This window comes from Cyprinodon variegatus, unplaced genomic scaffold, assembly GCF_000732505.1.
Source record: "Cyprinodon variegatus isolate N-32 unplaced genomic scaffold, C_variegatus-1.0 Scaffold668, whole genome shotgun sequence".
Taxonomy (NCBI): domain Eukaryota; kingdom Metazoa; phylum Chordata; class Actinopteri; order Cyprinodontiformes; family Cyprinodontidae; genus Cyprinodon; species Cyprinodon variegatus.
Genome location: NW_015151121.1, coordinates 245,573 through 262,714, shown reverse-complemented (window position 1 = coordinate 262,714; position 17,142 = coordinate 245,573). Strand labels below are relative to the sequence as shown.

The following is a 17,142-nucleotide window of genomic DNA, read 5'->3' as shown; positions in this document are numbered from 1 at the left end:
AAGAGATTCTCTTGTCAACTTAACCAGGACTACAATCAGAGCAACTAGTTAAAAGTTTAAACAACTGAAACTGTGAAAAACACATCTTCACAAGGACCTGAGTTCATCTTTCCACTGTGCAAAGCACCAGGATTATAAGTGAGAGAAAGAAAAAAAAAAAAAACAGTCAGAGCTAACTGTTGAAGAACAGCATAGACAGCTAAATTGCAGCCTACTCCCCAGCAACTCCCAGCAAAATCCCCTCTAACTTCCAGCCTCTGGCCTTCTCCTGGGCATGCATATTTTTTTACTGAATCTTTTTTTACTGACTTCACTGAATTACAGGGTCTGACAAGGAGAAGCTGCTTCTCTTTAGCTCTTAATGTCCACAAATCCTGACAGAAAGAATATTTCAGTACAAAGATTAATGTTTAAAAGGGAATTGTAGGAGACAGCCAAGGGCCTATCAAGGAAAGCAGTGACATTTTAAATGTAAAAGATACCATAAAGCACAGTCCAGTTCACCTTTAAAACACATGTTCACATTGCATTATACTACTTGACCTACAAGAACTTTAAAATAAAGTTTTGGGGACCTCAACTATCAAAAATTGTTGTTTTATTGGATAATAAGTCAATTCATAAAGCCTGATTTCAAATATATATCCAGAGAGAAGATCAACTTTCTTCAGTATGAGTATAATTGGAGGCATTTTACAAATCTTTACAAGAAGTGGCAACAATCATAGAGGCAACTGCTCAAGACAAGAATCTGAGGCTAGAAGTGAAGTTTTTATTGCAGCTGTGGAGCAAAATGTTCCTGGACTGACCTTCCAGTCATGGTGCCCACAGCCAGAACAGCTCCACTGGGATGGAAACCTGCAGACCTTCCTGGATCCTGGAAAAGACAATTCGATTTTCTTTAGTTTGATTAGCTCATTTATTAAATGTTCATTTATTTATTTATTTTTTGTTCCCCTCACCTCGATGGTCTTGCTCCAGAGGGGCTGGTGGCTGTGGGTGTCCCAGAGGTGAACCAGTCTGTCCTGTGAGCAGGTAACAAACTGCTCCATGGAGGGATGGATGTCCAGACCCCACAGCTCATCTGTGTGACCCTGCAAACACAGATCGGCTTTAAAACGCCCAGGTCTGTAACGCTGGGAGGATAGATTTACAGGGAAACAGTTTGAGGCGTTTAACCTGTACTATAGGGGTTAAGGTATCGGGGAAGGCCGCTCTGATGATGGCGTTCTTGGTGGTTCCAACGAAAAGTTCACCTGGTTTCCCTTCAGCCAAAGCCCTGACAGGGCCCAGGGATTCAGCCACCTGGACACAGAAAGCAGAGAACTTGAATGGATCCAAACTGAAATCAGTTAATTGAATCGTAAAAGTAGGAGACAGAATTTATTTACACCATGACAGGCCATATTAATATGTTACCTAAAAAGAAAGGAGTGAGGGGAAAAACTGCAAAAATGGATTGGAAAATAAGGATTGTTCTTAAAATAAGAGCTTATCTTTTAATTTCAGCAGGTAAATAACATGATCTGCAAATATTTTTGTCTCTATTATTATTGTATTTGTTTTACTAATTTTTTAAAATCTTTATAGGCTTTTAATTTTCTTCTATTTTATTATACAATTCATGTAAAGCACTTTGAATTGTCCGTGTACTGAATTGTGCTACGCAAATAAACTTTCCTTGCCTTAAAATAAGATAATTAGATATCATTCTGTTGAAATAGGATAGCAGAGATTTTTCTTTTTCTTATTTTAGATTTGAATCAACTTATTCCATTGGAAAATTCTCTGATCTGCTTAAATAAAAAATAAAATACACTTAATTCAAGTTAAAAAAAAATAATTCTTATATTTACATTTTTGCAGTGCAGCAGGAAGAAGGAGAGAGGGAAAATGGTTCACAAGTAAGGAAAATTAGACACAAGGGAGGAAAGAGGTAAGGGCACAGAAGGTACAAAATAAAAAAACAAAGAAACTAGAGAAGAAATGAAGATCATAGGAGAGAAAATACATTTTAGCCAAGGGATACATCATTTCCAGGCTTTCCAGAGTCTCTAAATCCAACGGGAAATATTGTCACCACCCTCTTCTCATCATTTTCTCCTTTATAAAGGACAGCTGCAGCCTTCCTACCTCCATCTCAGCCTGTTTCTTGTAGCTGTGTTCCCACAGCACCACCTTGCGGTCTTTCCCACCTCCAGACACCATGGTACCATCCTTCAGGACACAGACGGAGAAAATGCCCCCTTCATGCGCACCTGAAACCACCTGGCTGATGCGGTTACTGCCTGACAGAGCAGAGAGGACAGCAGACATGTTGGATGTTTCTGTATTTGTAGAGTGATCATCCATGAGCACTGAGCTAAAGGTTTCCAGGTGGGTGATTGGGAGGCTACCTTTGGCCCAGATGTAGATGTTACCACTGGAGTCTCCTGTGATGGCGTCTCCGTTTTCAGCAAAAGCCACACACAGCACATACTTTGGTTTCTCATGTTTCTACAGAGACAGATTCAGAGATTCACAGCTTTAATATTCATGCTTCTTAAAATTAGATGAATAAAGATTTAATCTTAAACACAAGCAGGAAAAGCACCAGGTTATACTGAAAATACAATTTTACAACCTTCACTTTACCTTATATTATAAACAACTTATGTGGCACATAAATACTGACACTTGGACTGCAGCTAATGATTATTTTGCTAATAGATTAAACTGACCATATTTTTGATTAATCAATTAATATTTGGATAAAAAAAAAAAAAACCTTAAAGAGGATTTTTTTTCCCAAATTAAACCAACTGAAACTAAAACGTATTTAACTTGAGTTGTGGATAGAGCATATTGACAGATGTAATTTAATTTTTTTAACCTTAAATACAAAATCTTTATATTATTTTTACAATCTTTTTATAATTACTTCTCTAAATGGGTTGCTCTGTCAGCTTAAAGGCCTGTTTTAAAGTCTTTATTCTCTAGTTAACAATTAATCGATTACTAAATTAGTTGAGGATTATTTCAACAATCGATTAATCACGATTAATTGTTTCAGCCCTAGTTGACACTTTATAAAAGTTTTTAATCATGATTTTTCTTCGAGTGTTTCATGAAAATTAAGCCTCAGTGTTTTTACAGTACAAAATAATTATTTTAAAGAAATCCTCCTTCAATCCCCTGGAGGTGGGAGCGAAAGATTAGGGTTATGGCAAAGAGGCGTTCCAGCTTCAGAGACTTATACGAAGATGAGACAAGATCAAAGCCAATAAGCGGTTTGCTTTCTATGATGCCAATAAAGATTCCTCCATCAATGAGTGAGGAGACTTAATCATATTGAACATATAATTTTATTAAATCAAATATAAAAAAACTGATAGTTTATGTTATCTGAAATGCTAGTTTTATTTCCTGTCAGAAAAAAACTAAATGTAAAATACAAAAACTTCTAGTTAGAATACCTTTGAGTTTAATTGTGGTTTCCTTAATTATAAACAAGTTCTGAACAGAAATTTTGTGAATAACAAAATGTTTCTTTCTAAAATACTGTTTTACTGTTGTTTAAAAAAAACAATAAAATTAAATTAAGATGTCTCAAATGTAATCATTTCTTTAGACCTCTGATCTTTGCTCAGAAGCTGTTCCAAACTTTTACTAGAGCAAAGTTATGTTACATCAGAAAAGCGTCATTTTACAGGGTTTAGCCTGAGGATCGAGTTCTTCACCTTACAGTGAACCTACTGTACCTCAAACAGTCCCTGTCGCTTGGTTAGCGTGGTTCCCTCCATGGTCCAGAAGTTGATGTGGGATTTTCCACAGGTGACGATCAGATTAGTGTCCATGGGATGAAACACGGCGCCCAGCACAGAGTCATTGGAGCACTGCAGGAGCAAAAGAAATGCCGTATTACTCTCACTTGCAGCCCATCTTTATTTAGGTTGGCAAACACTGAATTACGGTTGCTGGGCATATCAGGACTAATTTGGTACGGTAGCGTTTAAAAATGATACTATACGGCATTTGATTGGGAGCGTAATTTGCAGCTCTGCCAACAGCAACCTGCAGCAGCGCTGAGGGGACACTGCTGCAAATGACTGAGTTTTCAGATCCCTTTGGTAACTTTTTCTTTTCAAGCATATGGTGACTTTTCTTTGCATTGTTGGAGACCTCAGTGAAACACCTAAAAGCATTGATCAGTCTGCAGGTGGTTTTACCCAGAGAGCTGCTGTGAGCCCTGCTGCTCTTCTCTCCCTCCTTCCAACTGAAACCAGCAACTTTTTAATCTTTTTTTTCCACTAATCTAAATCTCTGCTTGAAGTTTTTTTATTTTTTTTCACCCCAGATACAATCAAAACTAGCAATATCATGACTTTAATGTCCTAATTAAAAATGTCTAAGCACGGCTCGATCCATGCACTTTTAATTTGGACAACATGCATTTCTTCTGTTTGGGTTTGGGCAAAGCATGACAAGTAATAACATTTTAGAAATAATGTTGCATCCCTCTATTTTCCTTGCCATTACTGATAATTGTTTGCCCCTCTGCCTGAATCTCATGTTTAAATATACAATTTATGTGAGGAGAGAATCATTTTACATTTTATTTAATTTAAAATTGTGTGCAATGGAAGATTTTCTTTGTTTTATTCATCATTCATGCAGTTATTTTATTTATTTTTATGACTTTTGTTTTAGAATAAAAACAAATGCAGACAACAGCAAACAGCAAATAAAAAAAGCTGTGAGCTGAAAAAAAAAAGAAGCCAAGGGCAGCGTTGCTGTATCCAAAGTAAAACTTCAACATGGAGATTTGACCAGTGACCAACGTACCATTAACATTATGAGGAATCACAATCCTTAAATCACAGTGTTTGTATTATTGTCCATGTTACTATCGAGGCGCCCTAACCGCCTTCATCCTTCCCCCATAGTAAATTATATAAAGACACACAGTCACATATGCATAAGAATATATTGCAAACACATTTTTCAAGACAAGGGCTGACAATGGTAGACGGAATACAGCTTGGCAACAATGAGGTAGGTGAAACAAGACTAAAAGTCTGTTAAGTTACATGTAATGAGTGATATTGAAGAAACTTTCTTCATTTCTCAATGTACTTCTCCATCTATGTTTTATTTATTAGTTTACTGATTGGTATGTTATTGCTTTGAGTTTTTTTTTTTTTTATTAAAATATAGTCTGTAATGTTTTGGTTAAGATGCTCAGTCAACCAGAGTTAAAAGTTAAAAACAATCCACTGTATTTCGTTTTCAAGTTTGAAGACGTTTTGCTTCCCATCCAGAAAGCTTTTGCGATTCAAAACATCAGGAATAGCGTTTAGTTAGAGGTTTTATACTGTAGCTCAACAAAGCCCTATTTTTGTTTTGAAAACATGCAAATAGCGGGAATGATTAACTCCCTTCCCGCTATCATCGCAGCCCCAGCCCCTGCACAGGAGAGCTGAGGACCTCGCCTATTCAGGCAGCCCAACAATCCCCTTTATCGACCCCCTTTCAGACACTTAGGCGGGTATGAGGCATTGCAGGCCAACAAAAGACGCCAAACCACCCCCATTCCAAAGGGGTGGACCTGTTCGGCCGTTCCAATTTGCATGTTTTCAAATCAAAAACAAGCCTTTGTTGAGCTATTGTATAAAACCTTGGATTCAACGCTATTCCTGAAATTTTGAATTGGAAAAAGCTTCCTGGGTGTGCTTTGGCGGCGCACTGGTTAGCGCACACGACCGATGTCTGGAGGCCTTAGTCCTCGACACGACCGACCGGGTTTGAATCCGGCAAATCCTTTGCCGCATGTCTCTGCCCCTCTCTCATGCCTCCTTTCCTGTCAGCCTACTGTCCAGAAAACCAGCCACTAGTGCCGTAAAAACTCAAAAAGTAAAAGCTTCCTGGATGGGAAGGGAAACGTCTTCAAACTTGGAAACAAAGCCAGTGGATTGCTTTTAACTTTTTTGGAGTATAGTCTGTAATATTTTGGTCTTCTTTTTTTTTAAAGTACAGATAAGTATCGAAATACATGCTGGTTGCGATACAGATACCAAAATGTTGATATGGTGATAAAATATTTCTCCATGAGGCACAGCTTACCTTGACCTCAGCAAGTTGTTTCTCCTTCTGCCAGTTCCAGACTGACAGGATGTGGTCGTTGGCATCATCCACAGCACAGAGGAAGGAACCACCATTCTGAATAAAGCAAACAGATGTTCCATAAAAACAAATAAACACGTCATTTCCCACTGCAGTGCAGGAGGAGATGCTGCTTACCGACTTCGAGAAAGAAACACAGGTAACTGCTCTGTCGAACACCCCCATCCCGATCACATGGAGCGTGTTGAGGCTCACAGAATCCCAGATGCGGATGTGGGGAGCGAGCAGCTGAACAGGTAGAAGACGGAAAATCCATAAAATAAACACCAACATGTGTAGAAGTACAGAATTTAATGATAAACTGCAAGAAATATTTTCCAATTCACTTAGATGAACAAAAAATAAATGCAACAACTTAAGAAAAGGTTTACAACTAATTGGCTGTTCGGATGGAAAACTCCTCATTCTGTTTTATTCAAGTTCTTGACTTTTTATCTGGTCTGTATTCGAATGGAACTCAAACTATTTCAGAAAAAGAACCAAATCAAGATGGACATCTTCTATATAAAACGTTGGCATAAAATCTTTGTATATTTATACAGTATTTATTTTGTCCTTTGATCAAAATCCAAAGAAGTTTAGAAAATATAGTTATAGTCTACAAGTTAAAGAACTGCGATTCTTTTGACAGTAAAAAATAAAACATAAATGATTCAAAAGTGTTTTAAATAAAATATAAGGAGCAGTCATTGTTCAGTTTATGTTGTCAAAACTCAAAAATGCAGATTTTCTGTCTTTAAGCAGTTTTAAATTAAATGTTTCCAGGGTTAGATTTGATTTATGTGCTGTTGTGTCAGAGTAAATACCATTAACACTCATTCTGGGGTTTAATTACCATCTAAAATAAGGATAATTAATGAACAGAATAGCTTCAAACTCAGACTGTATGAGGGACTTTCTATACCTGATATTCTTTGTTTAAAGCATGAGACAAATTTGTTAAAAAGGTTTTGAAAAATCTAGTTAATCCAAAAAAAAGGATAAACGGAACTAAAGTTTTAAACATACAGCTTCTAATCTCCTTTTTCTGGTTAGTGACGATGCAGAGCATTAGCTTAAAGTGTGGGATTCATTGTACCTTTCCATCCTTGGAGTTTCCAGCCACTTGACCTGTTGCTATGGTAACCATGTCAGGATGAACACTCAGGCTGAGAAGATCAAATGAGAGAAAAATGAGACACGTGGCCCGCCAAACATTTCTGTTTTATTTTAAACACATGAGCCAATAGTTCACAACCACCATCTAATACGTGTAAAACTGGTGCAGCTCCTGGGGAAAGATAACTTTTATAGACATTTTGAACACTTTTCAAAATAAACTGGTGGCACCTTATCGTCTGCAACCTTTAAATGACTGTGTGTAATTATTTCTATTATGTTGCAATGTTTGTGACTGAAGGCGAATCCATTTTTAGCAGGACATGGAGTAATTAAAACAGAGGCGGTGGGAGAAGAACCTAAACGCCTCCCTGAAGAGATTTTTCAGGGAATCTGACTGCAGGCAGAAAGTTCATACAGCAAAACAATTGTTTCAATTGAATAAACAGGGACTTTCACAGACTTTTCCAATAAAACTGAAAACTAAGATAGAAGAAAGAAACCTGTGTGCATCAACAGAGCAAACGGTTTAGAGAAATCCACATCAAACCATGAAGAACCACCTGACATGTGCTGTGGAAACCCTTACAAAGTTACAATCTCATAGCAAAGCGTCTGTTTGTTCAACTATTTTTATTAAGTTTGAATAAATTTAACATTTCTTTAGAAAAAAAACGTAACTTTAAAGGCAAATAATAAATAAAAATAATCACCAAATTAATACAAAAACATAAAATGAGTGAATTTAATCAAAGTTCAATAATATCTGATACTAAAGCAGAAGGTCAGTAGTTTTCCAGAGAAAATTCTGATGCAGTCTAGGAGGTACAGGAAATCCTGAAGCCTTGTGTGGTGAAAGAAAGATGTTTTCTTGAAAGCTCTAATTGATAAAGCTGGGCCATCATGGAATTAATAATTGAACTCTAAAATGTTAAAGGCAGCGTGAGAAGTTAGATAATAAGATCCATCATTGTGGTTCCAGTGAAAACTCTAACAGGCCTTTAGATAGCAGAAGATAAAAAGCAAAGTCCAAAGAAGCAAAGCCCAGCTGAAGCCTGTACGCTGCTGGTTGTTAGAAAATGAATGGAGAAAGTACAACTGGTGCTTTGTCACAACCGACTACTCCTTTTGGCCCATTTTTTTTTATCACTTAGAGTTTGCTTAAATATTAATCTTGTATAAAATAAAAAAAACAGCAACAAAAGCGGCAACATGGCAGATGTTTGGAGGTCAGGGTCGACCAATCAGCTCTGCTAAGCTCATAACCCAATCTTTAGATCAACTGCAGGTATCCTCAGACCAGGACCTTCTGGAAGTTTAAAAGGAAAAGGTGTGATATTTTTTCTAAACGTCCAGAGGGCTAATCTCTGGTCAAAGTTTGCTTTATAGAAGAGCCTAAAGAGATTCCTGTATCCCCCCCCTTCCTGAAAGTTTTTGGCTTTACTTCCAGACTAGAAGCTTCTGCATCTGACAATAAGTTTAAAGAAGACTGCTCCAAAGACCCTCTCATGACATTTAGTTGTGTTTCTTCACCATTTCACGTCGTCGTTGTGTCCCAGGTAATGTCTTTGCTGCTGCTCCTCTGTGTTGTACAGCACCACCACTGAGGCGTTGAAGTAGACAATCTCCCCGGTGGGCAGCAGGTAGAGGTTAGAGCGGCAGTCGCGGCCGCGGTAGCCGTATCTGACGCACAGCTGGGTTAGGGAAGATGAAGCTGCTAAGAATGTACAAGATCATGAACTTTTCTGTTAAAGCTGGTTTACGGTTTATGTTTAACCCTAAATAAAAAAATTCATAGCAAGCGTTATTTAAGGGCTAGAATAGAATAATCAGTATACATTTCCACAAAACTTAAAAAATAGAAAACAATTGTTTTTTTTACTCTCTTTTGACCCTAAATGAAGAAACAGAGCCCTAATTATTTCTCTCCCCCCCCTTATTTCAAGGATACACCCACTGAAGTTTCAGCTTCTTGTCCGGGAGTGCCACCTTCTGGTCCAGGCTGTAGCCCTCCTTCTGCTGGTCAGGGATGTGCATGGTGACAGGACGACCGCGGAGGAACATCCTCACATAGCCGTCCTCTGGGGGAGAAAATAAAAAGAGAAACAACCCGTCTGGATCAGTGGTTCTACGCAGCGAAAAGCAGAGAAGGTCAAGCCTAAGAAAAGCAGAGTAGCATTCGGAAAAATGACAGAAGCTATAAACATCCAGACCAGATAAAAAATAAATAAATCTATGTGGGGTAAGAAAAACATTCAATTCATCATCTTTGAAAGTCATAACGTAAATATAGTTGTGATGATCTGTAAATAATATCTCATTCAGATATATTTCCACCTTATCGGGTCTTTTAATTCAAATCCTGTCATGTAGCAGCCATGGATGTTTATCACATTTTTTGTTATATATTTATTACACATCTTTCCCACCGCCATCTTCTATATCAGCTATAAAAATAACCAAAAATAAAAAATTTGAATTCCATCTTATAACCCCATCCTGCTTTAAACCTGTTACTGCTGGGCTTTATATGGAGGTTTTACATTTAACAAGTTATCATTTTCTTGCCTCTTCCTGTTTATCCAACACATTGTCTTGGTCTTTTATGTAAAATACATTGCAGTTTTAGGTTGTGATGTAAAAAAAGGAAAGTTTAATCTTTTGCATGGCTTTCTAAACACAGAGCAGACAATAACAAAGTGATATCTATAAATCAAAAAATGTTTTTTTACCTGCATTGTAGGTGCATTCTTTGGATTTGCTGAGTGAGAGAAAAAAAGAATAATCAACAATCTGTATACTGTACATTGATCAGCAACTTTAACCATTTTTTTATGATGAAAGATAGAAAAGATGCAGCCAGGGAGTTTATTAAACCTACAGTACATACAGTAGATGCAGTCAAAAGTGTTTTATAATTCCCTAACAATGAGCTCCATTATAATTCCTCCTCCAAATCATTTTATCTGCAGGCTATAACCCCCTTTACTCTAAGTGGGCAGCAAAAGGAAACATCAAAGTCAGCAGAAAAACAATGTGGAGCACAGCTTTCAGCTGCAGATTGGAAACCAGGAAGCAACAATAAGCCGGTCTTTAGACCCACAAAAGAAAACTCGGGCCGACAAATCTTACATGATGAGAATATCGGTGGCATCTGATAACTGCTCAGGAGAGATATTTTGATTATAGAAACCACACAATAGATTGGTCAGGCTTTTTTATAGTATTAAACAGCATCACTTCTCCTCCCCCAGCAGGTTTCTAGCTGGGGGAAATATTTGGTTCTACAGATCCACCGATCTAATAGCTGAATCAGATATCGGCTCCGATGTTGACTAATTAGCTGAAACGGATATCGGGGATTTGATATTGAAGATCAAATTCAGTACACTTTACATGAAGCTCATTTGTCTCTTTTTCTTGCTTATTTCCTAATAAACAACATGAAGTATATTTATATCTGCGTTAATTTACCTTTTTTAACAATGTTTAAAACAAGCCTAGTCTTCACTCACATAGCAACATATAGGGTTCATTCTAGGGTTGCAACTAACGACTATTTTGTAAATGTTACAAAATAATCTGTAAAGTATTTTTCGATTAATAATGGGATAGCCAGGGATTACTTAAAGAACATTTTTTAGAAAATGAAACCACGTGAAACTAACACTTTTCCACTTAAGGAGTTCTGGTTTTAAGTAGGGCTGAAACAATTAATTGGGTTAATTGGGTTGCATTTAAGATAAAAAAAAAACAAGAAAATCTATTTGTCTATCAATATTCTCTATTCATTCTCTACTCCTCAAGTGGAAAAGTTTAAGTTTCACCTGGTTTAGTTTTGTTTGTTCATTTAAAAAAATGTTAAAGATCTTTAGCTATTCGATTCATAGATAAAATTATAATTGACAGATTAATCATTTTGCAAAATAATTGTTAGTTATAGCCCTAGATATGACATATTCAGACATATTTTTTTAAAAATCTTAAATGCTAAATGTTTATGTATATTGTTTTACAATTTTGTTATAATTACTGCACTAAGTGGTCAACTAAAGGCATGTTTTAGAGTCTCTATATTCCAGTTAATGTTTAATCAATTACTAAAGTAGTTGATGATTATATCAATAATCGATTAATCAAAATTAATCCAAATGTTTCCACTGTAGTTAACTTGTTAAAAAGTCAGACCGATTGAATCGGTATCAGATATCAGCCAATACACTCAGCCCAAGTATTGTATCGGAAAAAAACTTGATCGGTGGATTTCTGTTTTTTTTTCTAGAATTTTCCCTCACAAATAAGGTGGAAATTTTGTCCTTTTTTAAAATATTACAAAAAAAAAATAGATTACATTAAGACTAAATTTATTTACCACGATGCAACTTAAAGCACTACTTTCAGCAGCCAGGCCACAGGCAGCAAGTTAACTGACCACCTAACTAAATACATTTTGATGATCTTACTCTTAACATCACTACAATACAAAAAAGGGAGCTTCAAGCAGAGATGAGAATGGGTTTAAGCTCAAGTATTTTCAGTGATGCATGTGTTTTACATTCTTTCTGCAGAGTCTGATTTTCTTCGACTAGAGATAATATGTAGGGTTTTTTTAAGGGCATGTAATGAAAAGATCTTCATTACTGGGACTATTTTTATGCAAATAGCTTGAAGCACTTTAAGGGGCCATTGCACTTTATTAAAAAACAGCTTTGCTAGCACTAGGACATGTTATTTAGCACTGCACATTAAGCATAGATTTGCACATAAAGAACAATTTGCATACAAGGTTTTTAAAATATTTATTGTGTATTTTAATATTTACCATGTAGCCTTTTGTTCTGAGAGAGTCCCTGGCAAATATAGGGGTATTTGTGCACATAGTTTTTGGGATTTCTATGGGTTTCCGCTGTAAGTTTATATCATAAAAAAATAAAAAAGTTAACTGTAAATGTGTGTATATATTTGATTTAAATGTGTGTTTTAAAATCGAAGTGATAAATTGTTTCTTTTTCATGTAAATGGTTCAGTCCTTCATCAGCTGTGCCTATTTAAGGCAGAGATTGTGTGTTTGATAGGGCCGAATACTGTGAAGCTTAATAACCCTGCTTATACTTCAACTTTGCTTTGCTGGACAATTTCATTTTCTCACTGGAAATCCAGCCGACAGGTCGCCTGGTTACATGGCAATAAACATTTTTTAAGTTAAGAATAAAGTACAAAAACCCCACTGTACACTTTATTAAAAAAGAAGAGAAGAAAGGATTGCACACAGTGTGGGCCAAATGTGGAGGTCAGCCTGTCAGATTAAATGTTAAACAGAAAAAGTTCTTCACATTATCTGGGTTGAAAAATGCGAAATAACAGCTATTCAGCTTCTGACAAATCCAATGATCAAACCCGTCCATCAGGACTCTGTGCTCTGCTCCTCCTGAATCAGCTGCCATTCAAACAATTTGCACCTTTTCATTGTTGCTGACCAGTAAACCCATCCTGTCAGACCCCCATCAGAAAATCAGCTGACAGGCTAAACATTACTGCAGTTACAGAAGATTTGATGACAACTATCTGAATCGGGTTCAAACAGGGTGAGAAAAGGGTACAAATAAACAGAACTGTAAAGTAGAGAATTAGTTGTTTGCAACAGTCTAAAAAAACAGCCTCAAAAGGCTTCCCTGAAAACACGAGATGAGCTAAATGATGAGTCATAAAAGGCGATCTAAGCCTGTATGCGTTGCAGTGAGACAAAGCATCTTTAGAAGATTAAAGAACAGGCTGCCGTCTGATCTGTCTCTGGTCAGGTGGAGGCTAAGAGGCCGGACGTCGGCTCTTTCAACTAACCACATAAAGGCTCAGTTCTTCTCTGGACCTCTGCGTGTTGCTCTGGCTGGGAGATGAGGCGTGGCAGGACTGCAGCCAATCAAAGACTAAGGCTGCCATAGGAACAGTAATTAGAGCAGAGCATGCTGGGTGACTGGCAACCAAACAGGGCAAATAACTCCACATCTAAAAACTTCTCATAGTGTGTAACAGTCTCCTGGTTCCCAGAGGGAAAAAATGCACAAACAAAGTGACCATTAGCATGCAGAACATTTTCTGCCTGCCTGCACTCTGAAAACAAAAAATGGATGGACAAGCTGCAAAAAACATGAGAATTTAACATTTATTCTGCTTGCATTTCTGCAGAAATTAAAAAAACAAAAAAAAACAAAGCAAAAATAACCTCTAGCATGTGTGCATAAAATTCAAACACAGAAAGATGGAAACCACCCAATAATGAAATAGGCTGTGTACTGAAATACCAGTTCTTATGTGAAACTACAAGACAAACATCAGAGACAACCTAAAACAAACTGGATTAAAGTACTGGAAGTTTTCTTTCTGCTGATGGATATATGGAATGCAGTTTTATCATTTAGGATGACCATAATATAATATGTCAAAATATAAAATACAGCTCTCCGGGTTCAAAGCCTAAACTAAAGACTGACAGGGAACAGGAGAAAACCCTACTGGGATATGGGAAGGATTTTTTTTTTTTTAAAGCAAAAACTAACTTATAAATATCTAAATAAACTAGTAATTTAATAGTTTCAAAGAAAACGTCAACCTAATAAAAAAAGACAATTTGATGGATCTCAGGTTGTATGAATCTCTAATTCTATCAAGTGTTACTGGTACTCTAAAACCAAAAGTCGCATATAAAATAAATACATTATAAATATTATACTAAACATAGTACATGAGCAGGTAGTCCTATTGTCTTGCAGCAAGAAGGAGGTTAAAATCCCAGCCTGGGAGTTTGTCTGCATGGATTTAACATGCTTCTCTTATACATGCGTGGTTTGTCTTGGTCAGTCTCCTGGTTTCCTCCCAAAGTCCAAAAGCATGAATGAAGATTTATTAGCGTTAACAAATATCCCTTATGTATTTAATGGCCATGATTCTTTCTCCGGTGTGTTACCGTGTTGCCCTGTGATGGGCGCACCCAGCCTTACAAGTCTGCCTGACTTTTGCAAGTTTCCCTTCTCCCTGAGCAAGGATGCAAAAGTAGTTTTGCCATGTTTTTTTTGTGAAGAGAAAATAATGTCGACTCTAGTGAGTAACTCCAATACTGATTAATCAAAAATGTCTAAACCAGACTCAGATTCATTGCTAAAGAATTGGTCATGTTCTTTTTAATAATATAATTTTTTATACATTATTTCAATTATCCCTGGATGATTAAATGTTAAAATAGATTGCCATATGAACTGCTGTATTCCTGCTGTAAAGCTGTCTGTTGATTTGGTTGAGTGTTCAGCCCTGCAGCAAAAAGCGATGAGGTAGCGGCACCAGGAGTAGAAAAACTAGTTAAGATTATTTTATTTTAATAAATCTGCCAATATTTAAAATCTAAAACAAGAACCGACTCGTTTAACCTCAAACATTTCTGCTTCAGCTCTTCTGAGTTCAGGTGTTTATTGTTTGAAACCCTTCAGAGATGAGACCCGATCCCGACCGCAGTAAGAATAATTTATGTGACCTTTTGTCATTTGGGCTTTTTTGAGGCCTCTCTTATTGCATGCAGCAGGAGTTTCATCACATTTAGTCACATTGGCAGTTTAACTTTTTCCCTATACACCAGGTCATGATTTTTTTTAAAGAAATCTAAAAAGATCTAAAAGAAAACAAAGCATTGAGATGATAGAAGAAAGCCCCACATTCAAATGTGAAAGTAGGAAATAGATTCTTCTCTCTCACTAATGGTTTGGGACCTCCTTTAAATGAGGGCGAGAGGGAGCGGTCAAGTACGCATCCATCTACTGATCCATTAGGACTTAAGTGCTGCAGTGGGCAACTTTATGAGTACATTCTCTGCACATTTTCACTAAGATGATGCAAAAGATTAGAACACATTTTACAGGAACTATTACCACTGAACAGATAGATGAATCACATCATTTAGATATAATCAAACACTGGAAGATGAATCTTGTGCTTTAAAATGAACCAACTTAAACTATGTATAAAATTAACTGTTATTAACTTAGGGGAAATTAGTGTTTAACCAGATCCTGGCTGTGCAAAAGGCTCCAATCAGTGTTTACTGCCCGTTCAGCAGGAAGTCTAATCAATGTTATCAGCTAGGGATGAACAGCAGAGATAATTATAACCATGGGTCCCAGTGGCTCCGGGCCTGTAGGAACCTGCTGCAACAAAACCCCTGCAGCTGCATTTCGACTCTCGAACCTTCCAGTTGATCCTCAGAGTGAAATCATCAAACTGATGAATCCCAGTAAATCAGCAGCAGGTGATCATAAGGAGGTCCTCAGGTGAACCTGGATGAGTGCTAAGGCTCTGTTCATCCTCAGAACAAAGAGTAGGCTGCATCCCTTCTGCAGGTTTAACATGATAACCAGTTAAGTGACAGATCCGCCGAGCTCGGCACGCCCAGCCTTCTGTCACATCTACCTTCCTGATCCATTTGTGCTTTTTATAACTTGAGACATCCCACAGGTCTGTTTGCTTAAAGGAAGTAAATAAGCCCCACCAACTAATGAAACACAGCTGACAGATGCATCTATATTTGATAAACACCAAACAGCTTCAATGACAGCTCAACTAACAACCTTAAAGTATAAAACCACCCTGTCAGAATGGCATAATTCATCTCCAGCCCACCAACATAGACGGCTTGTCTTTAATTCATGTCATTGTGCTGCTGCTGCTGCCCCTCCCCACAGCTCTGTAGAGGCAGAAACTAACCACATCCAGCTGTTCGCGTGACAACAGTTTCATAAAACACAAAAACAGAAAAAAAAACTTCCTCAAGCTGAGCCTCAACTTCTGATCCTGCAGAGCTAAAGCTGAATGTTATCAGGGATATTAAAGCCTTAATGGGTTTCAGCAGCCATAGTGACTGAGCAATCCATACTTCATTCAAATTGGAGTCAAAACCCACCTGAGGCTACCAAACTGCAAGGAGAAACAGCAATAAGTGCTCTCTGCTCACACTTTACAGGTATAAACATTATGCTGTGAAGCAGGTATTTACCTGGTCGATCGCTTCATGTCTGCAGCCTTTCCGTTAGAGTTAACAGTTTACAGCAAACTGAGCAGTTAGTGTCGTCTGTCTTCAACAGCCACAACAGCAAACACACTTCCTCCTTTCCTCTGCAAACTTTTAGCTCAGCCTAAAGGGTCCTGACAGCCAATCAGAGGGCAGATTAGAAACCAAAGCAACGCCCCCTTCTACCCAGTAACCACAACCCTTTACTAAGAAGGGTTGGAAATTTGATCCATCAGAAGCAGGAGGGAAGCTGGTTGATAGTGGAGGACAAAAGTTGAAAATTATTTTTAAGAGGGAGCAGTTATCTAAATACAAAATATTTATTTATCTAAATTGTTTTGTTGTTTTTAGATCCTTTTTATAGAGGATCTTTGGTTATCTTACACCTACAGGCCTGCAGGTTTTGTTTGATGTCTGTGTGAATTCTCTCCAAAATTAATGCCTTAAAATAACCCCACCCCCATGATAAACATCTGGTTTCAGCATTAATAACTCTTATTTAAAGTTGTTTTTTATTCCCTGAGTTTATCAGCCTCCCACATCATTATGAATAAACTGTGAATCTCTCATAGTCTGAATTAGGGGTGTAAATAATAATCGGCTGACGATCTGATGCATCGACACGACTGCAAGAGTATTGATTCATGTTTTTTTTCTTCCTCCGGTCTATTTTTATACACTTGCTCCTGGATGTAATTCTGACTCCCGTGCTGCGGTGGCGCTAAATCTATTTTGCCCTCCTAACTAGCTTCCTTTAGCCACTACCCTCTTTCCACATGCACACACACAGTCGCGTAAACAGTAGGCAAGACAAGTGTGGCGGAGGAAAAAGA

The 17,142-nt window shown here is 37.4% G+C and overlaps 1 protein-coding gene across 3 annotated transcripts in view; it reads right to left on the bottom strand.

Annotated features, from left to right (window-relative positions):
* The window catches only part of eml2 (echinoderm microtubule associated protein like 2), a 46,912-nt gene that overhangs the window by 7,234 nt on the left and 22,536 nt on the right, over positions 1 to 17,142 (bottom strand). For 2 of the 3 annotated variants that reach the window (XM_015394044.1, XM_015394045.1), the window contains exons 5-16: positions 9,993 to 10,021; positions 9,212 to 9,341; positions 8,794 to 8,943; positions 7,241 to 7,310; positions 6,280 to 6,390; positions 6,103 to 6,198; positions 3,741 to 3,875; positions 2,397 to 2,496; positions 2,134 to 2,288; positions 1,180 to 1,305; positions 963 to 1,094; positions 810 to 877 (exon numbers count right to left, since the gene is read on the bottom strand). In XM_015394044.1, coding sequence (XP_015249530.1) covers positions 810 to 877; positions 963 to 1,094; positions 1,180 to 1,305; positions 2,134 to 2,288; positions 2,397 to 2,496; positions 3,741 to 3,875; positions 6,103 to 6,198; positions 6,280 to 6,390; positions 7,241 to 7,310; positions 8,794 to 8,943; positions 9,212 to 9,341; positions 9,993 to 10,021 — 1,302 coding nt within the window. Of the gene's footprint in view, positions 1 to 809; positions 878 to 962; positions 1,095 to 1,179; positions 1,306 to 2,133; positions 2,289 to 2,396; positions 2,497 to 3,740; positions 3,876 to 6,102; positions 6,199 to 6,279; positions 6,391 to 7,240; positions 7,311 to 8,793; positions 8,944 to 9,211; positions 9,342 to 9,992; positions 10,022 to 16,294; positions 16,422 to 17,142 lie in introns of those variants that run through there. The other variant, XM_015394046.1, reaches the window with a different exon arrangement.